The 26466-nt window shown below is 40.4% G+C and overlaps 6 protein-coding genes and 2 pseudogenes across 6 annotated transcripts; all 8 read right to left on the minus strand.

The window, feature by feature from the left end:
• Positions 1-2154: 2154 nt before the first annotated feature.
• On the minus strand, positions 2155-3705 carry LOC118242683 (histone H3). The gene has a single exon (XM_081700965.1). It carries the CDS (start codon positions 3442-3444, stop codon positions 3034-3036), a length of 411 nt encoding a protein of 136 aa, XP_081557091.1. The 5' UTR covers positions 3445-3705; the 3' UTR covers positions 2155-3033.
• Positions 3706-3901: 196 nt separating this feature from the next.
• Positions 3902-4444, minus strand: LOC145643298 (histone H2A). The gene has a single exon (XM_035534801.2). It carries the CDS (start codon positions 4442-4444, stop codon positions 4058-4060), a length of 387 nt encoding a protein of 128 aa, XP_035390694.1. The 3' UTR covers positions 3902-4057.
• Positions 4445-5577: 1133 nt separating this feature from the next.
• LOC118242674 (histone H1 pseudogene) lies at positions 5578-6652 on the minus strand (annotated as a pseudogene).
• Positions 6653-11357: 4705 nt separating this feature from the next.
• On the minus strand, positions 11358-13735 carry LOC145652011 (histone H2B 1/2-like). Its single transcript, XM_081700968.1, has one exon. The coding sequence runs from the start codon at positions 13717-13719 to the stop codon at positions 13345-13347; it is 375 nt and encodes a 124-aa protein (XP_081557094.1). The 5' UTR covers positions 13720-13735; the 3' UTR covers positions 11358-13344.
• Positions 13736-14162: 427 nt separating this feature from the next.
• Positions 14163-14536, minus strand: LOC145652012 (histone H4). The gene has a single exon (XM_081700970.1). It carries the CDS (start codon positions 14534-14536, stop codon positions 14225-14227), a length of 312 nt encoding a protein of 103 aa, XP_081557096.1. The 3' UTR covers positions 14163-14224.
• A 7526-nt stretch (positions 14537-22062) lies between these two features.
• On the minus strand, positions 22063-23613 carry LOC145652010 (histone H3). Its single transcript, XM_081700964.1, has one exon. It carries the CDS (start codon positions 23350-23352, stop codon positions 22942-22944), a length of 411 nt encoding a protein of 136 aa, XP_081557090.1. The 5' UTR covers positions 23353-23613; the 3' UTR covers positions 22063-22941.
• A 196-nt stretch (positions 23614-23809) lies between these two features.
• LOC145643339 (histone H2A) lies at positions 23810-24352 on the minus strand. The gene has a single exon (XM_081700967.1). The coding sequence runs from the start codon at positions 24350-24352 to the stop codon at positions 23966-23968; it is 387 nt and encodes a 128-aa protein (XP_081557093.1). The 3' UTR covers positions 23810-23965.
• A 1225-nt stretch (positions 24353-25577) lies between these two features.
• LOC118242676 (histone H1 pseudogene) lies at positions 25578-26311 on the minus strand (annotated as a pseudogene).
• Between the last annotated feature and the right edge of the window lie 155 nt (positions 26312-26466).

Genomic DNA, 26466 nt, shown 5'->3' on the forward strand with positions numbered 1-26466 from the left:
ATAAGGCATGTAAACAACAACAATAAAGAGAAGTAAAATAATAAATAAAACATGAACATGAAATAATAGATAAAACAAAAGCATGAAAAAATTAATTTAACAATAATACATTCTAAAATTAACAATGAATATCAGTTTACATTACATATATGGAATTAAAAATGTACCTTTGAATGGAATCAGTCTGTATCCACTGTTACTTCAGGTCCAGTGTTGTAGAGGTATGAAAGACATTTCATTCACTTCTCCTAGACCTTTCTTATGGCCACAGTTTGGACAAAAATGTTTGTTTCACCTTGAGGGATTTTCTCTTCACCTGACGATGATGCACCATGCTCTGGATTGAATTCTTCCTCATCTCCTTCAGACACCTCCTCCTCTTCTAAATCATTGTTCTCGTGTTCACTTCTGAGCATCTGGAAAAATGCACATCTACAAGCTGTTTGGCATTGAGATGTGTACCCATGGATTCTGCAAAAAAAGAGAACTGGGGATATTGTCATATGCAGCACCTTTAAAGTTTCTGGCTGCATTCACCATTAGCAAACAATGCTTGCAGAAAATGTTGCTTTTGTGTGAAATTGTTCTTCTATTGTTTGTAAACTTTGATAATGTGTGAGGTCATAAAGGGAAGATACTGCATATTCAAAAGAGCATTTTAATTTTGTTTGAGTTCAATCAGTAGCATACACTCACCATTATTATGTGTGTATGTTTGCGTGCACGCACATCTTGTTTAAATGTCAGGTCAAAAATGATGAAACACACTTTTCAACATTTTCAGCAATGTCAGTGTATTAGTTTGTTTTATACAATTGTGGAAAAAAAAAAAGAGTACCTAGGAGATTTGAACACTCAAATAACTTTGACGACAGTCTCAGACCTTCATTAGCCTGTTAGGCTTATGGCTTGTTTACAAACATTGTTAGGAAAGGCCACATGATGCAAATTTCAAAGCTTTATAAATACCCAGACTCCTCTAACCTTGTCCCAGAAACCAGCAGCCATGGGTTCTTCTAAGCCGCTGCCTAGCAAAATGAAAATGAAAATACTTCAGGCCTATAAAACAGGAGAAAGCTATAGGAAGACAACAATGTGTTTTCAGTTTGCCATTTCATGAGTTTGAAATGTAATTATAAAATGGTGCTTAACAGGAATAGTGGCAGTCAAGATAAGGGGTCTGGAAGGCCATAAAACATTTCAGAATCATTTCATGGGTAGAGGGAACAATGGATTCAATGAATTTCCAGCAAAATCTGGAAGCAAACATAACACTATTCTGTAAAAATGCTGAGGTTGAAAAGAGGACGGCTTCTACAAATGGATAATGATCCTAAACACACCTCAAAATCCACAATAAACTACCTCAAAAGGTGCAAGTTGAAGGTTTTACCATGGTCCTCAGAGTGCCCTGATCCAAACAGCATTGAAAATCTGTGGATAGACATCAAAAGAACAGTGCATGCAAGACAGCCCAGGAATCTCACAAAACTAGAAGACTGTTGCAATGAAGAATGGATGAAAATCCCTTAAACAAGAATCAGAAGACTCTTGGCTGGCTAGAAAAAGTGTTTACAAAATGTGATGCTTGCCAAAGCGGGTGCTACTAGGTACTAAGCATGTAGTGTGCCCGAAGTTTTGCTTTAGGCCCTTTTCCTTTTTTGTTATTTTGAAAATGTAAAAGATGTAAAAAAAAAAAAAAAAAAAAAAAAAAGTTTCAGTTTAAAATACAAAAGGAATGCGTCATCTTAAACTTTATGCCTTTTGGAGAGCATTTCATCTTCAACTTGCTTAACAGTTGACAGTAACATGCATTTTGACCAGATGTGCCCAAACCTTTGCATGCCACTGTAGATACTGTTATATGATATGATATCTGTTAAAAGGGCCTGGTGTATGGTACAGCAAACAAATGAACTATGGGGTTCCAGATGGGTAACTTCAGGAGTTCAGGAAAAAAAAAAAGACCATAATGAGATTATGGAAATAAATGCATGAAAAGCATGCTTTGATCTCACATATTAAGTGCTTGTTGAACATGAATAAAATAAATACATACAGAAATAAATGCAAGTCTCCTATAACTAACCACGAGTAGGCTTACAATAAGAAGAAGAAGAAAAAGAAGAATCATCATGAAAGGCAAGTCAATTTCTATAAATATTTTTATTTGTCTTCAGAGCATTTTTTAGTTATTGTTTTAGGGCTTTTCTTTTTATGATGAAAGACAATTATTGTGTTTATTTCAACAGCAGATACAAAAGCAAACAAACCTTTATGAGAGTGGCTGTCAGCTAAGCCTAGAAATTATTTCTGAGAAGGACATACCCATTCCATAGGTTTATTATTATTGTTGGTGTTGTTTTTTTGTTGTTGTTGTTTCTCCCAAGAGAAACTGGCTAATTGTTCTGCATTATACATTTATATTCTGACAGCATTCTGATCAAAAATGAGCCACCACTAAATAAATAGTTCTCCGCAACTTGAAAGCTAACGACTTTCACAGAAAACAAAACAAATCATTTAAAAAATGAAACATTGTTTTTGTTCATTTTTTCCATGAAAGTTGTGTTACCACCAAGACACAAAGGTTAATAGAGAACAGGTCTGAAAACCACGTCCGTGTCTAGAATTTAGTTAATAGCACCAGTACATATTTATTTCAGTCGAAGAAAAGACACTGACATCTCTGAAAGACTTGTATCAGTTTCGTTTCTCAGTGATACATTTTGATGACGTGAACGTCATACTCCCGCTAGAGCACCGCTAACCCAGACGACCTTACTACAAAGTTTCTTGTCGACTCACAATACAACGCTCCTTACCGTTGCCATAGTTTCTCAGCTATGGAATTAACCCTCATAGCAAACTAGGTTGCCCGTAATCTAGAAGCACATGTCAGATGCACGTTATAATAACGACGTATCGGTGAGAAGCGTTGCCAAGGCGACTTGCTCATTTTGCAGCGAAACAATTTAGGTGGCTCTTAAAAGAGCCTTTGGGTATTTTGGGATATTACGCCGAGCGAGCAGTTTAAGCACGCTCTCCGCGAATGCGGCGGGCCAACTGGATGTCCTTGGGCATGATGGTGACTCTCTTGGCGTGGATAGCGCACAAGTTAGTATCCTCGAACAGGCCGACCAGGTATGCCTCGCTAGCCTCCTGCAAGGCCATGACGGCAGAGCTCTGGAAACGGAGATCGGTCTTGAAATCCTGAGCAATTTCTCTCACCAGGCGCTGGAAGGGCAGCTTGCGGATCAGCAACTCGGTCGACTTCTGATAACGACGAATCTCCCTCAGAGCTACGGTACCAGGCCTGTAACGATGAGGCTTCTTCACGCCGCCGGTGGCTGGGGCGCTCTTACGAGCGGCCTTGGTGGCAAGCTGCTTCCTCGGGGCTTTACCACCGGTGGACTTACGGGCGGTCTGCTTTGTTCTTGCCATAGCGACGCAATTCTACTCTTAACTGACGAAGAAAGAGAATAAGACACAACCACGACGACATCCTTTTTAAGCCATAACGCCGACCTGCGCTCATTGGGCGTCTTCAGTAAGCATGCCGTCCATTGGACAAATAAAGATACGTCACATCAAGTCAATTGGCCCGTGTTCCACTACGCGCACATTTCAAAAAAGCAAGCCAGTAAGCCTACTTTTGAGCCGTGCTCTTTATGTGCCTGCAGTGTACATTGTTGAACGTACTCCCGGTTACTTTTTTTTTTTTACATGTTTGTAGCACCAACAGCATCTTATTTATATATATATATAAATAAAATATATACACACACACACACAGCACTTCTACAAGTACGTATATAAATGTACGAGTACTAGCTTGCTTTCATCAAATGCTATTGGGCGCGTAAAAACGGGGAAGGTGTACGTGTGCTCAGACGTGGCGTGGTAATGGACAGCGGTGCCCGTTAGTCATTTAGTGCCCTCGAGAAAAATGCAAGGTAGAACAGACAGTAACATTAAAAAGTTGCACTTCCTCAGTCAGTGTGGGTGGCTCTTAAAAGAGCCTTTGGGATCTGCAGACAACGGAGCAGAGGTGAATTTACTTGGTCTTGACCGCCTTCTCGGTTTTCTTGGGCAGCAGAACAGCCTGAATGTTGGGCAGCACGCCACCTTGAGCAATAGTCACCCCTCCTAACAGCTTGTTCAACTCTTCGTCGTTACGCACGGCGAGCTGCAGATGACGAGGAATGATACGGGTCTTCTTGTTGTCACGGGCGGCGTTGCCTGCCAACTCGAGAATTTCAGCAGTCAGATACTCCAGCACAGCAGCCAAATAGACCGGAGCACCGGCACCAACGCGCTCGGCATAATTACCTTTGCGCAAAAGCCTGTGCACACGGCCCACAGGAAACTGCAGACCAGCGCGAGAGGAGCGAGTCTTGGCCTTAGCCCTAGCCTTACCACCGGTCTTCCCTCTTCCACTCATTATGGGTACAACAGCGTCTTGAGAGCAAAGCTGAAATAATCGCCTATCACCTACGAGCGCTTCAGATATAGCAAAATCAACAGCTCTCCTATTGGCTAAGGAGGACAGGACGAATAACCAATCGCGAAGCACTCGTCCACTTCCAAAGCCGGCCTCCCTTTCCTTAGCCTGCAACTCTCCCTCCCATACGGAATCACTTCCAGTTCTTGTCATTCTTCTTCATATGGATTTCAGTTTGGAGCAAATAGTCTAAATACTTCCAAGTTATTTGTATTTTTATTATTATTATTATTATTATTATTATTATTATTATTATTATTAAGTCTTTTCATGATACGTACATGTATGATAAAGACAGGAGAGAATGTTCGAGGTACGGCATGGCTTATATCTTTTGGAAGATTGCCTGTACGATGTATTGTCAAATAGAGTTGTTTTGTTACAACTAAGGAATGTCCGATGTATAATTGCATGGCCGATGAAACGATAGAACATTTATTACTGCCGTGCACAAGGACTATTGAAATTTGGGAGAAAATGGAAGGTATTGGGTTTAAATGCGGTCGTAACAGCAAAAGTATTATGTATGGAGTGTTTAATGAGAATTTGACTGAGAATGTAAAGGACTTTTGTTGGATGATTGTTTGTGTGATAAATTCGAAGATTGGGAAAACACGACGTAAGATGATTATTGAACAATGTATAATACCTGCAGAAATAGTGTTTAAACAGATTGTGTGTGAGTTACAAAGGTTGAAGACGATTGATATGAGAGGAAAAAAGAAATTTCCCTGGACTCTTTTGGATATATAAATGGATAATGTATACCTAATTTACAGATATAAATTGTATTGTTAATTAGTAATCTATAGCGTGAAGGTAGTCTGGGTCCTCCGGTGGATATTGTTTGTGAGGTTTCTGTGGTGGAGTGTTTGCGTTGAATTGAATTTTCTTAATAATGGAAAGGGAGAAATAAACGGCACAGAAATCTGCTTAGGCTGTACAATATTTCTATGCAAAATGGAATTGGTCCTCGTTTTCCTTTCCATTTTTAAATTGACCGTATTAAAAAAAAATTCCATTCAATACAAACACCATCTAATGCTTCACTTTTCTTTTCCGTGTCCACTCAGTACGTCTATGGAAGAAATCGCACGTTAAAATAAACTCCGATTACACACTTGGCCGTATTAATTCGCTCGTAACCATTTCGAGAGTGTAAAGAAAACCGCTCTTTGGAAGAGAAAAGTGGGTGGCTCTTAAAAGAGCCTTTTGGGGATACCAAGACATGAAAACATGCACGTTTACTTCTTCTTGGGGGCAGCTTTTTTCGCCTTTGCAGCCTTTGGTTTGGCAGTCTTGGGCTTGGCGGTCTTTGCCTTCTTGGGGCTCTTGGCTGCCTTCTTCGGGGTGGCCGGCTTCTTTGCTTTCTTGGGGCTCTTGGTGGCTTTCGCGGCGGCAGCAGGCTTCTTCGCCTTCTTGGGCGACTTCTTTGCAGCGGCGGAGGCGGGCTTCTTTGCCGCTACCTTCTTGGGCTTTTTAGCCGCGGCAGGTTTCTTGGCGGGCGCTTTTTTCGCCTTAGGCGCGGCTTTCTTAGCGGGCTTTTTCTTGGCTTCGTCTTGCTTCTTGTTGAGCTTAAAAGAGCCAGAGGCACCGGTTCCTTTGGTCTGCACCAGAGTTTCCTTTGTCACCAAGCTTTTGATAGCAAGCTTGACGCGAGAGTTGTTCTTTTCCACGTCGTAACCACCCGCAGCCAAAGCTTTCTTCAGAGCGGCGAGAGAGACCCCGTTCCGTTCTTTGGAAGCAGAAACAGCTTTGACGATAAGCTCACCGACGCTGGGTCCCGCTTTCTTGGGTCTAGCGGCAGCTTTCTTCTTAGGCGCCTTGGCCGGCGCAGCGGCGGCTGGGGCTGGAGCTACTTCTGCCATCGTCGTGTTAACTACGAGAAATAGACGCGCGCAAACAGTACTCTACGTCGCACACACTGCTCTGTTGAGTTGAACCTCCCTCCTAGCGAGGGGCCGGCCTTAAAAGCCGCATGAGGACGGTGTAGACTCAACCCGCCCAGCACTCAGCGTCTGTGCTTCCGTGAGCTGCTCGCACTTGTGTTTTCTCATGACAAATCCGGGCCTAAATATACATGCTAAAACAATTTGTAAGTCGTCAAACAACGCGTTTCGCAAGAATGGGCTCTGTGGTTCACTTGCGTGCCAGAAAAGCCCGTGCAGCCCGATCTTGTTTTGCACAGCTGCCACAAAACGGTACTGCGCGACTGCCGCTCCAAATAAGATATGGTGTATTTCTAGGCATGTGGGGCGTGAAAATGTGAGAAATGAAGGCATACATCTAGCAAGTCCCAATATGCGCGTTGAAGGAGAGCCTGAGCAAAAGCATGGAGGTGCTAAGAGTGCGGCAGTGGTGTGTGTACTAGTTGAAAAAGGCCTTATGTACGTGCGAGTAAAACACAGGTGCAGGAGAGAGTGGCTGAGAGTGTACTTCCCGCAGCCAAGTGTCTTAGTCAAAGTAAAGCCACCAAAACCTGGCGCTCCTTGTCAGGTAGCTGGCCTCTAATTGGGCTGGAATCACGTGCTCCCCATTAGGGGAGGCAACCACGTGAGAACTCACGTCATTGCTGGGAGCCCAAGTTCTAACACTAAAGTAAATTACCCTGACCTCATCAGAACCCTCATTTGAATAACCCCAAGTTCCATCTAATCCAAAAGTGAATTAACCTTCCTCATCAGAACCCTCATTTGAATAACCACAAATTCACTCTAACCCTAAAGTGAATTACCCTGACCTCATCAGAACCCTCATTTGAATAACCCCAAACTCACCTTAAGAGATGTTTAGCATTTGCCCACTCTTTGTACTGCATACAGATCACAGCTATTCTTTACAGGCAATTCCTACAAGTTTCATAGCAGTTGATTCATTCCATTCTGAATGGTCTAGGGCTACGTGACCCCTTTGCCCCACATTGCATTCGCAAGATGCATCTATAATGTCCCATGCAAGAGACGGAGAAGTCTTGGAAAACCTAGCATGTGAATGCGCACATATATATGCATGTGTGAGACAGATAGAGAGAGAGAAGTTGGAGTTGTGCAAGATATGTGTATTCTGGGAGTGCGATTACTGAGCCACAGGACTGTGACTCATAGAATCACATCATATTTAAAAAAATAAATAAATAAACTAATTACAATAATTTTGTAGATCTGACCCACTAAACAAACCTTATGCATGTTCTTTTGAACATTTTCTGGATCATGTCATCAATAAGGTGTTGACCTAAAATGAAAAATCACAAGGCAAGTTTATCTATTGGCATTCAAAGTGCACAAAGCAATACAGAAGGTATTGACAGGGCATCACAAAAACTAACTTTGTCTCTTCTTGTCATTAGGGTTCTGAAGAAGTTAAGGATTGCATCCCATCATATATTGCACTAAAGAAGTAAGTTATTCCTTCTCAGCAGATGACTAGGCTTCTTCTACTACAAACAAGGCAAAATAAGTGAAAATAATATTAAAAGCTACTAATGAAATGTAACAACAAGAAATAATGCCATAATGTGAGCAATGAAGATTACAACAATAGTTGCCAAGGTGACTTGACATGCTTGTAGGCTACATCAGAACCAAACATACATACATAAATACATACATATATACACACACACACACACACAAATATATATAACACAAGTGTCTTTGTGTAGTCATATAAAGTGATCAAATACATTAAAAAAAAAAAATGCAACTAAATGATGCCCAGTAAAACACTGCAATACTGATTGGGATGCTCTGCTAGTTGGAGCTTTGCTCCCATCTTGTGGCCAAACTATAAAACCAGCCACAAAATGAGTTGACTTATTTCTGTGTTCAAGAGACCTGAAGGGACAGTTGCATTTGGAATCAAGAACTGTTAACCATTTATTATTAGATTTGTGGTACAGCTTAAAGCTTGTGCACCGTGTCATAATGATAGTCCTGTTTTCAACAGTGGTTGCCAAAGTGATTTGAAGGCTTGTTCAAAAGTGATAGCTTAGAACCATGTGTCAGTAATATTAGACTATTTATTCAGGGGTTTGAAAAATTGTACATTCTTATTGTACTTGTTCTTCCAGTGCTATTGTTATTCGTCGTATTTATTGTTACGACCCTGTCTAGGCGATGAGGTCGCAACAGCATTTTGAAAAGACTGGTAGCAGGATGGTAGGTGGAATAATTAGTCACAAGACTAAACTGGTAGATGAGGTGAAATGTGTATTTAAATGGTGAACAAAGACACACACATCTACCTACAAACACTGAATTACTTCAGGAGTTGCCAAAATAAACAAAACCCACACTACCAGAAGAAACACCACAACTAAATACACTTTACAGGACAAAAATAAAATACAATCCTACACTAACTCCCTGACAATAAACAGACAATAACCCCAAACCAACAGGCACCACTCCCTACAATCAGTAACTATACATAAACATACACAAAAACCGTTCAACTATCACAGCGATCACAATCATAAACAAAACATAGGGAATACTAACATACAGACAAGGAAAGCACAGCAAAGATTTCAAACTCTCAATTCATATAGCAAAACACTAACACAAAAAGGAGCTTGGGCAAGCCACTGGCTTCTTGCAGCAGGGTCCTTATATAAGCCACAGCAATCCCAGCAATCACTCAATGAGGGGCGGGGCTAGCAACGAGGTGCACAGACAGCCCCAAATGCAGAACTGGATCAGGAGCACACTGTAGCACTCCAGGAGTGTAACACCCAACTTACGTGTGAGAACTGGGGGAAACACGACTCCAGCATACCTTAAATTCTCAACAATGCGTCAGCATCACATTCGCTACACCTTTTTCATGAACCATCTTGAGAGGATTGAGAGGACAATCATTGACCATCGTACGAGTCGCTGGTTACACATCTTGTTCAAAAACACCAAAGGATTATGGTCAGTATAATCAGTGATTAGATCTGAACTACCATCAAGATACACTTCAAAGTGTTGCAGAGCAAAAAGGAGTGCAAGGGCTTCTTTCTCAATGGTACTATAAGCTAACTGATGTTTGGAGTCCATACAAGAGAAGTGTTTTTGCATGAAAGTGAAGTCAAAGGTAAGACAACATCTGAAAAGTTTTTACAAAAGCAACGATAGTAGCCAGCCATCCCCAAAAACCGACGTAGGTCCCGTTTTGTCCGAGGAACTGGAAAAGCTTTGATGGCTTCTACCTTAGCATCCAAGGGACGCACCTGTCCACGTCCCACTGTTTTCCAAGGTAGCGAACCACGCTTGTCCTCAAATTCACACTTTTCCAAATTTAACACTAATGAAGCATCTCGCAATTTAGAGATTACGGTCTCCAGTGTCTTCAAATGCTGTTCCCATGTATCTGAATATACAACAAGGTCATCGAGATAAGCTTCACAATTCAATACACCTTTCATAAACGCAATCCAAAAGGCATAAATGTATTGCAGAAAGGTGTCCAGGGTAGCAAAAGCAGAGATCTCTGATGCATGATCAGTAAGAGGGACCTGCCAATAACCTTTAAGTAAATCTAATTTGCTGACAAACTTTGCAGAACCTACTGCAAAGCACTCCAGGAGTGTAACATTATTTCTCTCATCCCTTTGCAAGCTTTTCTTTCAGGAAATGCAAATGCTGAGCTACATCAAAACAAACACACACACACACACACACACACACACACACACACACACACACACACACACACACTCACACACTCACACACACACACACACACACACAGTCCATCGCATAATCAAGCAGAAGTCCGATTTGGCTAAGAATATATTGTGAGGGTAGAGAAGGAAATTATTAATAAAAAGATTTGAGCTGTCTTCTGAAAGAACAAAATAGAATTGCAGTTATACAGTGGCATGCAAAAGAAAAGCTTGGGCACCCCTGGTCAAAATATATGTTACTGTGAACAGTTAATGCAGATGATGTAACAACTCAAAAAGAGTTAGATGGGATGTGCGAACATTTTGACTTGTACAAACGTGTATCCGAGGCATCTTTGAATCATTCCAAGACTGAGGCGGTTTGGATTGGGGAACAAGGAGGAAGGAGTGCTCTATGTATCAGTATGCATGAGGAAATTAAAATCATTGGAATTTATATCGGTAACGGAAATTTAGTTGAGAGCAACTGGCAGAGGAAGCTACAGGAAATCACAGAGGAATCAAAGAGAATTATACACTGGGGTGTGAGCTACAAATCGAAGATCAAACTAATTAAGACATTCGTTTTATCAAAACTATTGTTTCTGTCCATCGTTTTTCCTCCAGCGGAACAAAATAGTGACCGAACTGAATAAAATATATATTAGAACAATGTGGGGTAATAACAGAGAAGCTACAAAAAGGGAATGTGTATATAAGAATAAAGAAAATGGAGGCTTTAATTAAAAATAAGTTTTTGTAGACATGTCAATACAAGCACTGGTAGGAAAGCTAAATGAATTGGTGAAATCTCAGACTGGGAAAAGAAGAAAGGAAAGAAAAGGAAGAATGTACCATACTATAAACTTTTGTGCTCAGATTTTGTTGATAAATGTAAAAGTTGGAAGATCGATTGGAGAACGCAATCGAATAAAACTATTTATAAAAGTATAGCAGATCATAAGTACAGAGGGCAGATACAGTCTGGGGATTGCGATGAAAGGGAGAATAAAAATCTGTTGAATTTGCTATCAGGAGAACATGTTTCAGAGAAAATAAAGGCTAGGATGTGGCTTGCTGAAGTGGCTAGGCTACCAACGATGTCTGTGGTTAAACGGAGTTGCTTTGTGAAGACGGCCGAATGTCCAATGCTTAATTGTAAAGGGAAAGAAACAATAGGGAAGAAACAAAGGAAGAAACAATAGGGAAGAAACAATTTAATCACAAAAACATAATATATCGTGCTTATAATGTGAACATACATTGTAAAAAGATCATTTTGTTTTAGATAGGTATACCTGCACAATTGTGAAGCAAATTGGGTCTACAAGAGCTAAAATGACTATGGAAAATATTTTTTTGTCTAGTGAACAAGTAGTGAAACAATGTATAGTAATTTTTTTAAAAAAGAGAGACAAAAGGATGACGAGGTGAAATGTGGGAAATTTTAAAAAAAAGTTTGTACTATGGATATGTGTGAAGTGTAAACATTTTGGAGAATTTCATGTAAGATGCTTATCTGTGACTTGGCCCATATGTAATCTTACTTTACTTTTCGTATGAAAATTATGAGAACTGACAGATAAAATTATTATAAAGTATAGATTCTCTCTTATGAAATATTGCTTTATAATGCCATTCGTATATAATGTTTTCATTGCTTGTTTTTGTGATATGAAAACGTAATAAAATCATTTAAAAACACAAGTGTCTGTCAAATCAGCCCAGTTTTAGTCAAAGGAAGCCCCCAAACCTGGCACTCTCACTTGAGCTGGCGCTCCTCGACAGGTGGCCGTCCTCTTATTTGTCTGGCATCAGGTGCACCTCATCAGGGGAGGCAACCACGTGAGCACTGTCAGGTGTCTGAGCTCACATCACTGCTGGGGGTAATGATGTTCCAACACTAACGTGAATTGCCCTCATCAGAACCCTCATTTGAATAACCCCAAGTTCACGCTAACCCTAATGTGCCTTACCCTGATGTCATCAGAACCCTCATCTGAATAACCCCCAAGTTCACTCTAAACCTAAAGTGATTTACCCTGAACCCATCAGACCCCTCATTTGAATAACCCCAAATTCACGCTAACCCTAATGGGCATTACCCTGATGTCATCAGAACCCTCATCTGAATAACCCCAAAGTACACTCTAAACCTAATGGGCATTACCCTGATGTCATCAGAACCCTCATCTGAATAACCCCAAAGTACACTCTAAACCTAATGGGCATTACCCTGATGTCATCAGAACCCTTATTTGAGTAAACCCAAGTTCACTCCTACCCTAGAGTGAATAACCATAACTTCATCAGAACCCTACATTGGATTACCCCAAGTTGTTTTTCATCATAATGGGAAATAACTTGACCTCTTCATAACCCTGAATTCTGCATTAGCCTAATCTCTTTCCTAGCTTTACCCTCTTACAAACCCCAATAACATTTCCAGTACCACACTTCCATGGTATGGCACATGTGTAACCTACTTCCAAATAGAATATCACTACAAGGCCTATCTGGACATTTTTCTCCTAACTTACTTCTTTAGCGCAATATATGATGGGATGCAATCCTTAACCCTTCCCAGCAAATGACTAGGCTTCATCTACTGCAAACATGGCAAAAGATGTGAAAAGAATATTAATAGCTACTAATAAAATGTAACAACAGGAAATGTCAATGTGGGCAATGAAGATTAAAGATTACAACAATTGTCATGGTGACTTCACATACTTGTAGGTTACATCAGAGCCAATAATATATATACACAAAGATACTTGTCCTAAAGTGACAAAATGCATATAAAAAACAAAAAAACAAAGACAACCAAAAAAAGGTTTCATACAAGACTGTGACCCAGCTCTGGGGAGTAGAAACGGGTTTCCAAATCCCAATCTCAAGAACTTCAAGTTTCATTTAAATTACAAGATACATGCGGCCGAATAAAGCACACGAAAATAATTTAATAAAACGCGCGGGAAAGGGGAAGACGGACGACGTCAAAGCGCACAAAGGGAAGAAAGACGACGGCACAGCGCACAAAAACACAAGCGCTACTTCAGCTACTACTCCTTTCCTTTTCTCGTTTTACGGTACATGCACACCCACACGATGGAAAATGTCTTTGGTGAAAACGTGGGTGGCTCTTAAAAGAGCCTTTGGGGTAGTCAAGTCGCACTATGACGCTTTACTTGGAACTGGTGTACTTGGTGACGGCCTTTGTACCCTCAGATACGGCGTGTTTAGCCAGCTCACCGGGAAGCAGCAGGCGCACGGCCGTCTGGATCTCTCTGGAGGTGATGGTCGAACGCTTGTTGTAGTGAGCGAGACGAGAAGCCTCACCAGCGATGCGCTCGAAGATATCATTCACAAAGGAATTCATGATCCCCATAGCCTTAGAAGAGATACCGGTGTCGGGGTGGACCTGCTTCAAGACTTTGTACACGTAGATAGCATAACTCTCCTTCCTGGTCTTTCTGCGCTTCTTGCCTCCTTTACCAGTCGTCTTGGTCACCGCTTTCTTAGATCCCTTCTTCGGGGCGGACTTCGCTGGTTCGGGCATGACGTTCGTCGTTGAATAAACCACAACGGAATGAGAAACGGCGCGTGCACACCCAGTTTATTTAGACTCTGGTATTCTAATTAGAACATACCCTCGCCTCCTCGGTCATGACAAGCCATCATTGGCTAGAAAACAACCCCTCCTCTCACAGGAACCTCCTATCGTTGCTCCGCCACTCCATAGCGTTTACCTCTTAATCCCGCCCTGCCATGTCTATCTTTAACTTTCCCGCCCCTTCTTAGGAAGGAGGCGCAGAAAGCCAAACCAAGTCTCCACAATGCTTATTCTTTGCTTCCTTTCTTACTTTGGGAAATATGTTTTAAACATTATCGTGACTTATTTTGGGCTGGGATCTGCATGTATACAACATGCAAACAGCCCTTATCAATATAGGACAATAAGTCCTTTGGGCGCTTATAGGCGGCCATAGCCGCACGGAACAACTCTTTAACTGAATGTATGGGTGGCTCTTAAAAGAGCCGTTGGTTTCGTTTGAACTCAGTGTTTACCCTCCGAAGCCGTACAGAGTACGTCCCTGGCGTTTCAGAGCATAAACCACATCCATGGCGGTGACAGTCTTTCTCTTGGCATGCTCGGTGTAGGTAACCGCGTCCCTGATGACGTTCTCCAGAAACACTTTCAGCACGCCACGGGTCTCCTCGTAGATCAGACCGGAGATGCGCTTCACACCGCCACGACGAGCCAGACGGCGAATAGCTGGCTTAGTGATACCCTGGATGTTGTCGCGGAGTACTTTACGGTGACGCTTAGCGCCACCTTTCCCCAGACCCTTACCACCCTTTCCTCTGCCAGACATCCCTTAGCCTTCTCACACTATTCGAAGAAAAGTGAAATAATGAAGCCTCCATACCCAGAGCGGCACTATTATTCTCGACTAAAGGACCTGGTTGAAGACAAGGGGCACTCGAGGAGGCGGAGCTAAAGACCACGCGCCTCCAAACGCCTCCAGCACCACACTTAGCCAGACTGGAATAAAAACTCCATACTATTTCACAAAAACGACAATTCATATATGTAAAATATAAGATATCTTAGACAATAATAACGAACAACAACATAAGGGAAGAAAAAGAACGATAACAAACAAACAAACAAAGACAACAAAAGATTCAGTGCAGCATAAGATGGCCTACTACTGTTACTACTGCCACTAATAAGAAGAAGAGTCAGAATGGAAGTAGATCCTCAGCACTGGTGCTGAAACCCCCCAAGTTTAAAGTCTCTTGCTGGAAAATATAGAAATTATATGCACACTCCTAATCCGTGTGTTCACTAGGCCTCTTAGGGTTCCCACCAATCCAAGAACAGCATGTGGTTCAGGTTAGAGAAACATGATGGGTTTCAAATTTCTAGGTTGGAAGATGTCAGTTTCAAATTAATAACAGAAATGGACAGAGCATTACATTTTTAGGAAAACACACAAATAGATTGAGGCAGTGGGGTCAAGGCCACATAGAGGACAATTATTCTTTGCAGGCAACTCAAACTGCTTTGATAGCACGTCACTCATTCCATTCTTCATGGTCTAGGCCTACTTTTATGTCTAGCCTCATATGACCTCTACAAACAGAAAACAGGCAAACCTTTTTTTTTTTTATCACATTGCATACTCATCTGCTGTCTTCTCACTTTCATCTTCTGCTGCAACAGTGGCAGCTTAACTGCTTTTTTCACATACCATAACTCCATCCATGTGCCCTCATCCATTGAGGCCTTATGCTGCTGATAACCACTGTTGTACAACAAGGACCAATGAACATATTCCAATGCAATGGCACATCATACTGACCTTTCATGAGGACTTGGAAATGTGTCTCAAGAGAGTTCTAGATGTGTATGTTCAATTGCTACATGAAAACCCAGACAGAGAATGCTCCAAAGTAATGAACATGGGATACTTTTCAAGCATTAATAAAGGACATCACTACGCTTGTAAATCATAGGAAAACACACTTGTATGCCCTAAAGGTTGAATACAGCCTTCAAAGGCCTTCAAAGACTGCAGTCTAAAAAAATGCTCAATAAAATGTTGTAAAGAGTATGAATCATCTGCTGTATTGGGAATTTCATCATCACTGTCAAGCAGCTTTACTTAAAATGTAAAGCTTGAAACCGGTACTGGAGGGCAACCTGAACTCAGCACAAGGAAACAACCTTATTATCATGAATATTTTTGTTAACATTATCTCTACCACTATTATTATTATTATTATTATTATTATTATTATTATTAACAGCAGGAAGAGGAGGAGGAGGAGGAGGAGGAGGAGGAGGAGGAGGAGGAATAGAAGTACATTTCAAATAAATTAACAAGAAAAATAAATTAACTAAATGATATCAAGTAAAACCCACCAATACTGATTGGGATGCTGTGATAGATGGACCTTTGCTGCCATCTTGTGGCCAAACTGTAAAACCAGCCACAACAAAATGAGAGTTGACTTATTTCTGTCTTCAAGAGACATGAAGGGACAGTTGCATTTGGAATCAAAAACTGTAAGCCATTTATTATTAAATTTGTGGAAAACCTTAAAGCTTGTGTCGTACCGATAGTCGTGTTTTCAACAGTGGATGCCAAAGTGATTTGAAGGCATGTTCAAAAGTGATAGCTTAGAACCATGTGTCAGTAATATTTGTCAAACCCTGAATAAATAAATGATAAATTGTACTTGTTCTTCCAGTGCTATTGTGATTCTTTGTAGTTATTTCTTTCATCCCTTTTCTTTCAGGAAATGCAAATGCAGAGATACGCTCGCACACACCGACACGCACACGCACCCACACATACACACAGTAGAAAAAATAGACCATCGCATAATCAAGAAGAAGACAGATTTGGCTAAGAACATATTGTGAGGGTAAAGAAGGAAATTGTTAATAAAAAGATTTAAGCTGTCTTCTGAAAGAACAAAATAGAAGTGCAGTCATACAGTGGCATGCAAAGATTTGAGCACCCCTGGACAAAATATATGTTACTGTGAACAGTTAATCAAGTTGAAGATGAAATTATCTCCAAAAAGCATAAAGTTAAAAGATGAAACACACTTTTCAACATTTTCAGAAAAAAAAAAAAAAGAGTACCTAGGAGATTTGAACACTCAAATAACTTTTCAACGACAAAATACTAGTCCTCTCACATTTTTGAACCATTACCGCTATCCATAAGGCATGTAAACAACAACAATAAAGAGAAGTAAAATAATAAATAAAACATGAACATGAAATAATAGATAAAACAAAAGCATGAAGAACATAAATCAACAATAATACATTCTAAAATTAACAATGAATATCAGTTTACATTACATATATGGAATTAAAAATGTACCTTTGAATGGAATCAGTCTGTATCCACTGTTACTTCAGGTCCAGTGTTGTAGAGGTATGAAAGACATTTCATTCACTTCTCCTAGACCTTTCTTATGGCCACAGTTTGGACAAAAATGTTTGTTTCACCTTGAGGGATTTTCTCTTCACCTGACGATGATGCACCATGCTCTGGGTTGAATTCTTCCTCATCTCCTTCAGACACCTCCTCCTCTTCTAAATCATTGTTCTCGTGTTCACTTCTGAGCATCTGGAAAAATGCACATCTACAAGCTGTTTGGCATTGAGATGTGTACCCATGGATTCTGCAAAAAAAGAGAACTGGGGGTATTGTCATATGCAGCACCTTTAAAGTTTCTGGCTGCATTCACCATTAGCAAACAATGCTTGCAGAAAATGTTGCTTTTGTGTGAAATTGTTCTTCTATTGTTTGTAAACTTTGATAATGTGTGAGGTCATAAAGGGAAGATACTGCATATTCAAAAGAGCATTTTAATTTTGTTTGAGTTCAATCAGTAGCATACACTCACCATTATTATGTGTGTATGTTTGCGTGCACGCACATCTTGTTTAAATGTCAGGTCAAAAATGATGAAACACACTTTTCAACATTTTCAGCAATGTCAGTGTATTAGTTTGTTTTATACAATTGTGGAAAAAAAAAAAAGAGTACCTAGGAGATTTGAACACTCAAATAACTTTGACGACAGTCTCAGACCTTCATTAGCCTGTTAGGCTTATGGCTTGTTTACAAACATTGTTAGGAAAGGCCACATGATGCAAATTTCAAAGCTTTATAAATACCCAGACTCCTCTAACCTTGTCCCAGAAACCAGCAGCCATGGGTTCTTCTAAGCCGCTGCCTAGCAAAATGAAAATGAAAATACTTCAGGCCTATAAAACAGGAGAAAGCTATAGGAAGACAACAATGTGTTTTCAGTTTGCCATTTCATGAGTTTGAAATGTAATTATAAAATGGTGCTTAACAGGAATAGTGGCAGTCAAGATAAGGGGTCTGGAAGGCCATAAAACATTTCAGAATCATTTCATGGGTAGAGGGAACAATGGATTCAATGAATTTCCAGCAAAATCTGGAAGCAAACATAACACTATTCTGTAAAAATGCTGAGGTTGAAAAGAGGACGGCTTCTACAAATGGATAATGATCCTAAACACACCTCAAAATCCACAATAAACTACCTCAAAAGGTGCAAGTTGAAGGTTTTACCATGGTCCTCAGAGTGCCCTGATCCAAACAGCATTGAAAATCTGTGGATAGACATCAAAAGAACAGTGCATGCAAGACAGCCCAGGAATCTCACAAAACTAGAAGACTGTTGCAATGAAGAATGGATGAAAATCCCTTAAACAAGAATCAGAAGACTCTTGGCTGGCTAGAAAAAGTGTTTACAAAATGTGATGCTTGCCAAAGCGGGTGCTACTAGGTACTAAGCATGTAGTGTGCCCGAAGTTTTGCTTTAGGCCCTTTTCCTTTTTTGTTATTTTGAAAATGTAAAAGATGTTAAAAAAAAAAAAAAAAAAAAAAAGTTTCAGTTTAAAATACAAAAGGAATGTGTCATCTTAAACTTTATGCCTTTTGGAGAGCATTTCATCTTCAACTTGCTTAACAGTTGACAGTAACATGCATTTTGACCAGATGTGCCCAAACCTTTGCATGCCACTGTAGATACTGTTATATGATATGATATCTGTTAAAAGGGCCTGGTGTATGGTACAGCAAACAAATTAACTATGGGGTTCCAGATGGGTAACTTCAGGAGTTCAGGAAAAAAAAAAGACCATAATGAGATTATGGAAATAAATGCATGAAAAGCATGCTTTGATCTCACATATTAAGTGCTTGATGAACATGAATAAAATAAATACATACAGAAATAAATGCAAGTCTCCTATAACTAACCACGAGTAGGCTTACAATAAGAAGAAGAAGAAAAAGAAGAATCATCATGAAAGGCAAGTCAATTTCTATAAATATTTTTATTTGTCTTCAGAGCATTTTTTAGTTATTGTTTTAGGGCTTTTCTTTTTATGATGAAAGACAATTATTGTGTTTATTTCAACAGCAGATACAAAAGCAAACAAACCTTTATGAGAGTGGCTGTCAGCTAAGCCTAGAAATTATTTCTGAGAAGGACATACCCATTCCATAGGTTTATTATTATTGTTGGTGTTGTTTTTTTGTTGTTGTTGTTTCTCCCAAGAGAAACTGGCTAATTGTTCTGCATTATACATTTATATTCTGACAGCATTCTGATTAAAACTAGGTGCCCTTAATGATTGAATATTATGGAATGTTTCCATTTTGGCCACAAGATGGAAGCAGAGGATCATCTATTTTATTACCTCCCATGGCGATTGGTCTACTAGACGGTTTTACTTGTATTTTTAGTCACGTTTTAGGTTTAGAAATACATCAATTTAAATGGAAAATGTGGAGCTCCATCAGAAACATGGCACTTGTAGAATAATAATAATAATAATAATAATAAGTTTCATTTATATAGAAACTGTCACAGACTCAAGGTCGCTTTACTATGACAAAGATGCAGAAAAAATACATTAAAACAATCAACACATTAATTAACAAATAAGAATAAGAAGAGAAGTTATGAGAAATGTTGAGGTGAGAGGTATGTTTTAAGTAGTCTAAAGCATAGCCTAAAAAAGTTGTAGAAATGTACAGAAAGAAGTTTAAATGCATTATATTGAAAGGAAACAGTAGTCATGAATTTTTTGGCCAAAACAGTTATATATTTTTATATGTTTTACTATTAAGAATTCAACGACAAAATACTAGTCCTCTCACATTTTTGAACCATTACCGCTATCCATAAGGCATGTAAACAACAACAATAAAGAGAAGTAAAATAATAAATAAAACATGAACATGAAATAATAGATAAAACAAAAGCATGAAAAAATTAATTTAACAATAATACATTCTAAAATTAACAATGAATATCAGTTTACATTACATATATGGAATTAAAAATGTACCTTTGAATGGAATCAGTCTGTATCCACTGTTACTTCAGGTCCAGTGTTGTAGAGGTATGAAAGACATTTCATTCACTTCTCCTAGACCTTTCTTATGGTCACAGTTTGGACAAAAATGTTTGTTTCACCTTGAGGGATTTTCTCTTCACCTGACGATGATGCACCATGCTCTGGGTTGAATTCTTCCTCATCTCCTTCAGACACCTCCTCCTCTTCTAAATCATTGTTCTCGTGTTTACTTCTGAGCATCTGGAAAAATGCACATCTACAAGCTGTTTGGCATTGAGATGTGTACCCATGGATTCTGCAAAAAAAGAGAACTGGGGGTATTGTCATATGCAGCACCTTTAAAGTTTCTGGCTGCATTCACCATTAGCAAACAATGCTTGCAGAAAATGTTGCTTTTGTGTGAAATTGTTCTTCTATTGTTTGTAAACTTTGATAATGTGTGAGGTCATAAAGGGAAGATACTGCATATTCAAAAGAGCATTTTAATTTTGTTTGAGTTCAATCAGTAGCATACACTCACCATTATTATGTGTGTATGTTTGCGTGCACGCACATCTTGTTTAAATGTCAGGTCAAAAATGATGAAACACACTTTTCAACATTTTCAGCAATGTCAGTGTATTAGTTTGTTTTATACAATTGTGAAAAAAAAAAAAGAGTACCTAGGAGATTTGAACACTCAAATAACTTTGACGACAGTCTCAGACCTTCATTAGCCTGTTAGGCTTATGGCTTGTTTACAAACATTGTTAGGAAAGGCCACATGATGCAAATTTCAAAGCTTTATAAATACCCAGACTCCTCTAACCTTGTCCCAGAAACCAGCAGCCATGGGTTCTTCTAAGCCGCTGCCTAGCAAAATGAAAATGAAAATACTTCAGGCCTATAAAACAGGAGAAAGCTATAGGAAGACAACAATGTGTTTTCAGTTTGCCATTTCATGAGTTTGAAATGTAATTATAAAATGGTGCTTAACAGGAATAGTGGCAGTCAAGATAAGGGGTCTGGAAGGCCATAAAACATTTCAGAATCATTTCATGGGTAGAGGGAACAATGGATTCAATGAATTTCCAGCAAAATCTGGAAGCAAACATAACACTATTCTGTAAAAATGCTGAGGTTGAAAAGAGGACGGCTTCTACAAATGGATAATGATCCTAAACACACCTCAAAATCCACAATAAACTACCTCAAAAGGTGCAAGTTGAAGGTTTTACCATGGTCCTCAGAGTGCCCTGATCCAAACAGCATTGAAAATCTGTGGATAGACATCAAAAGAACAGTGCATGCAAGACAGCCCAGGAATCTCACAAAACTAGAAGACTGTTGCAATGAAGAATGGATGAAAATCCCTTAAACAAGAATCAGAAGACTCTTGGCTGGCTAGAAAAAGTGTTTACAAAATGTGATGCTTGCCAAAGCGGGTGCTACTAGGTACTAAGCATGTAGTGTGCCCGAAGTTTTGCTTTAGGCCCTTTTCCTTTTTTGTTATTTTGAAAATGTAAAAGATGTTAAAAAAAAAAAAAAAAGTTTCAGTTTAAAATACAAAAGGAATGCGTCATCTTAAACTTTATGCCTTTTGGAGAGCATTTCATCTTCAACTTGCTTAACAGTTGACAGTAACATGCATTTTGACCAGATGTGCCCAAACCTTTGCATGCCACTGTAGATACTGTTATATGATATGATATCTGTTAAAAGGGCCTGGTGTATGGTACAGCAAACAAATGAACTATGGGGTTCCAGATGGGTAACTTCAGGAGTTCAGGAAAAAAAAAAGACCATAATGAGATTATGGAAATAAATGCATGAAAAGCATGCTTTGATCTCACATATTAAGTGCTTGTTGAACATGAATAAAATAAATACATACAGAAATAAATGCAAGTCTCCTATAACTAACCACGAGTAGGCTTACAATAAGAAGAAGAAGAAAAAGAAGAATCATCATGAAAGGCAAGTCAATTTCTATAAATATTTTTATTTGTCTTCAGAGCATTTTTTAGTTATTGTTTTAGGGCTTTTCTTTTTATGATGAAAGACAATTATTGTGTTTATTTCAACAGCAGATACAAAAGCAAACAAACCTTTATGAGAGTGGCTGTCAGCTAAGCCTAGAAATTATTTCTGAGAAGGACATACCCATTCCATAGGTTTATTATTATTGTTGGTGTTGTTTTTTTGTTGTTGTTGTTTCTCCCAAGAGAAACTGGCTAATTGTTCTGCATTATACATTTATATTCTGACAGCATTCTGATCAAAAATGAGCCACCACTAAATAAATAGTTCTCCGCAACTTGAAAGCTAACGACTTTCACAGAAAACAAAACAAATCATTTAAAAAATGAAACATTGTTTTTGTTCATTTTTTCCATGAAAGTTGTGTTACCACCAAGACACAAAGGTTAATAGAGAACAGGTCTGAAAACCACGTCCGTGTCTAGAATTTAGTTAATAGCACCAGTACATATTTATTTCAGTCGAAGAAAAGACACTGACATCTCTGAAAGACTTGTATCAGTTTCGTTTCTCAGTGATACATTTTGATGACGTGAACGTCATACTCCCGCTAGAGCACCGCTAACCCAGACGACCTTACTACAAAGTTTCTTGTCGACTCACAATACAACGCTCCTTACCGTTGCCATAGTTTCTCAGCTATGGAATTAACCCTCATAGCAAACTAGGTTGCCCGTAATCTAGAAGCACATGTCAGATGCACGTTATAATAACGACGTATCGGTGAGAAGCGTTGCCAAGGCGACTTGCTCATTTTGCAGCGAAACAATTTAGGTGGCTCTTAAAAGAGCCTTTGGGTATTTTGGGATATTACGCCGAGCGAGCAGTTTAAGCACGCTCTCCGCGAATGCGGCGGGCCAACTGGATGTCCTTGGGCATGATGGTGACTCTCTTGGCGTGGATAGCGCACAAGTTAGTATCCTCGAACAGGCCGACCAGGTATGCCTCGCTAGCCTCCTGCAAGGCCATGACGGCAGAGCTCTGGAAACGGAGATCGGTCTTGAAATCCTGAGCAATTTCTCTCACCAGGCGCTGGAAGGGCAGCTTGCGGATCAGCAACTCGGTCGACTTCTGATAACGACGAATCTCCCTCAGAGCTACGGTACCAGGCCTGTAACGATGAGGCTTCTTCACGCCGCCGGTGGCTGGGGCGCTCTTACGAGCGGCCTTGGTGGCAAGCTGCTTCCTCGGGGCTTTACCACCGGTGGACTTACGGGCGGTCTGCTTTGTTCTTGCCATAGCGACGCAATTCTACTCTTAACTGACGAAGAAAGAGAATAAGACACAACCACGACGACATCCTTTTTAAGCCATAACGCCGACCTGCGCTCATTGGGCGTCTTCAGTAAGCATGCCGTCCATTGGACAAATAAAGATACGTCACATCAAGTCAATTGGCCCGTGTTCCACTACGCGCACATTTCAAAAAAGCAAGCCAGTAAGCCTACTTTTGAGCCGTGCTCTTTATGTGCCTGCAGTGTACATTGTTGAACGTACTCCCGGTTACTTTTTTTTTTTTACATGTTTGTAGCACCAACAGCATCTTATTTATATATATATATAAATAAAATATATACACACACACACACAGCACTTCTACAAGTACGTATATAAATGTACGAGTACTAGCTTGCTTTCATCAAATGCTATTGGGCGCGTAAAAACGGGGAAGGTGTACGTGTGCTCAGACGTGGCGTGGTAATGGACAGCGGTGCCCGTTAGTCATTTAGTGCCCTCGAGAAAAATGCAAGGTAGAACAGACAGTAACATTAAAAAGTTGCACTTCCTCAGTCAGTGTGGGTGGCTCTTAAAAGAGCCTTTGGGATCTGCAGACAACGGAGCAGAGGTGAATTTACTTGGTCTTGACCGCCTTCTCGGTTTTCTTGGGCAGCAGAACAGCCTGAATGTTGGGCAGCACGCCACCTTGAGCAATAGTCACCCCTCCTAACAGCTTGTTCAACTCTTCGTCGTTACGCACGGCGAGCTGCAGATGACGAGGAATGATACGGGTCTTCTTGTTGTCACGGGCGGCGTTGCCTGCCAACTCGAGAATTTCAGCAGTCAGATACTCCAGCACAGCAGCCAAATAGACCGGAGCACCGGCACCAACGCGCTCGGCATAATTACCTTTGCGCAAAAGCCTGTGCACACGGCCCACAGGAAACTGCAGACCAGCGCGAGAGGAGCGAGTCTTGGCCTTAGCCCTAGCCTTACCGCCGGTCTTCCCTCTTCCACTCATTATGGGTACAACAGCGTCTTGGGAGCAAAGCTGAAATAATCGCCTATCACCTACGAGCGCTTCAGATATAGCAAAATCAACAGCTCTCCTATTGGCTAAGGAGGACAGGACGAATAACCAATCGCGAAGCACTCGTCCACTTCCAAAGCCGGCCTCCCTTTCCTTAGCCTGCAACTCTCCCTCCCATACGGAATCACTTCCAGTTCTTGTCATTCTTCTTCATATGGATTTCAGTTTGGAGCAAATAGTCTAAATACTTCCAAGTTATTTGTATTTTTATTATTATTATTATTATTATTATTATTATTATTATTATTATTATTATTAAGTCTTTTCATGATACGTACATGTATGATAAAGACAGGAGAGAATGTTCGAGGTACGGCATGGCTTATATCTTTTGGAAGATTGCCTGTACGATGTATTGTCAAATAGAGTTGTTTTGTTACAACTAAGGAATGTCCGATGTATAATTGCATGGCCGATGAAACGATAGAACATTTATTACTGCCGTGCACAAGGACTATTGAAATTTGGGAGAAAATGGAAGGTATTGGGTTTAAATGCGGTCGTAACAGCAAAAGTATTATGTATGGAGTGTTTAATGAGAATTTGACTGAGAATGTAAAGGACTTTTGTTGGATGATTGTTTGTGTGATAAATTCGAAGATTTGGAAAACACGACGTAAGATGATTATTGAACAATGTATAATACCTGCAGAAATAGTGTTTAAACAGATTGTGTGTGAGTTACAAAGGTTGAAGACGATTGATATGAGAGGAAAAAAGAAATTTCCCTGGACTCTTTTGGATATATAAATGGATAATGTATACCTAATTTACAGATATAAATTGTATTGTTAATTAGTAATCTATAGCGTGAAGGTAGTCTGGGTCCTCCGGTGGATATTGTTTGTGAGGTTTCTGTGGTGGAGTGTTTGCGTTGAATTGAATTTTCTTAATAATGGAAAGGGAGAAATAAACGGCACAGAAATCTGCTTAGGCTGTACAATATTTCTATGCAAAATGGAATTGGTCCTCGTTTTCCTTTCCATTTTTAAATTGACCGTATTAAAAAAAAATTCCATTCAATACAAACACCATCTAATGCTTCACTTTTCTTTTCCGTGTCCACTTAGTACGTCTATGGAAGAAATCGCACGTTAAAATAAACTCCGATTACACACTTGGCCGTATTAATTCGCTCGTAACCATTTCGAGAGTGTAAAGAAAACCGCTCTTTGGAAGAGAAAAGTGGGTGGCTCTTAAAAGAGCCTTTTGGGGATACCAAGACATGAAAACATGCACGTTTACTTCTTCTTGGGGGCAGCTTTTTTCGCCTTTGCAGCCTTTGGTTTGGCAGTCTTGGGCTTGGCGGTCTTTGCCTTCTTGGGGCTCTTGGCTGCCTTCTTCGGGGTGGCCGGCTTCTTTGCTTTCTTGGGGCTCTTGGTGGCTTTCGCGGCGGCAGCAGGCTTCTTCGCCTTCTTGGGCGACTTCTTTGCAGCGGCGGAGGCGGGCTTCTTTGCCGCTACCTTCTTGGGCTTTTTAGCCGCGGCAGGTTTCTTGGCGGGCGCTTTTTTCGCCTTAGGCGCGGCTTTCTTAGCGGGCTTTTTCTTGGCTTCGTCTTGCTTCTTGTTGAGCTTAAAAGAGCCAGAGGCACCGGTTCCTTTGGTCTGCACCAGAGTTTCCTTTGTCACCAAGCTTTTGATAGCAAGCTTGACGCGAGAGTTGTTCTTTTCCACGTCGTAACCACCCGCAGCCAAAGCTTTCTTCAGAGCGGCGAGAGAGACCCCGTTCCGTTCTTTGGAAGCAGAAACAGCTTTGACGATAAGCTCACCGACGCTGGGTCCCGCTTTCTTGGGTCTAGCGGCAGCTTTCTTCTTAGGCGCCTTGGCCGGCGCAGCGGCGGCTGGGGCTGGAGCTACTTCTGCCATCGTCGTGTTAACTACGAGAAATAGACGCGCGCAAACAGTACTCTACGTCGCACACACTGCTCTGTTGAGTTGAACCTCCCTCCTAGCGAGGGGCCGGCCTTAAAAGCCGCATGAGGACGGTGTAGACTCAACCCGCCCAGCACTCAGCGTCTGTGCCTCCGTGAGCTGCTCGCACTTGTG

The sequence above is a fragment of the Electrophorus electricus genome, chromosome 18 (assembly GCF_041902795.1).
Source record: "Electrophorus electricus isolate QZ-2024a chromosome 18, ASM4190279v1, whole genome shotgun sequence".
Taxonomy (NCBI): Eukaryota; Metazoa; Chordata; class Actinopteri; order Gymnotiformes; family Gymnotidae; genus Electrophorus; species Electrophorus electricus.

Bases quoted from the DNA above. Each gene is read 5' to 3' on its own strand.
- LOC118242683 (XM_081700965.1), bottom strand. From the start codon at position 3,444: ATGGCAAGAACAAAGCAGACCGCCCGTAAGTCCACCGGTGGTAAAGCC.
- LOC145643298 (XM_035534801.2), bottom strand. From the start codon at position 4,444: ATGAGTGGAAGAGGGAAGACCGGTGGTAAGGCTAGGGCTAAGGCCAAG.
- LOC145652011 (XM_081700968.1), bottom strand. From the start codon at position 13,719: ATGCCCGAACCAGCGAAGTCCGCCCCGAAGAAGGGATCTAAGAAAGCG.
- LOC145652012 (XM_081700970.1), bottom strand. From the start codon at position 14,536: ATGTCTGGCAGAGGAAAGGGTGGTAAGGGTCTGGGGAAAGGTGGCGCT.
- LOC145652010 (XM_081700964.1), bottom strand. From the start codon at position 23,352: ATGGCAAGAACAAAGCAGACCGCCCGTAAGTCCACCGGTGGTAAAGCC.
- LOC145643339 (XM_081700967.1), bottom strand. From the start codon at position 24,352: ATGAGTGGAAGAGGGAAGACCGGCGGTAAGGCTAGGGCTAAGGCCAAG.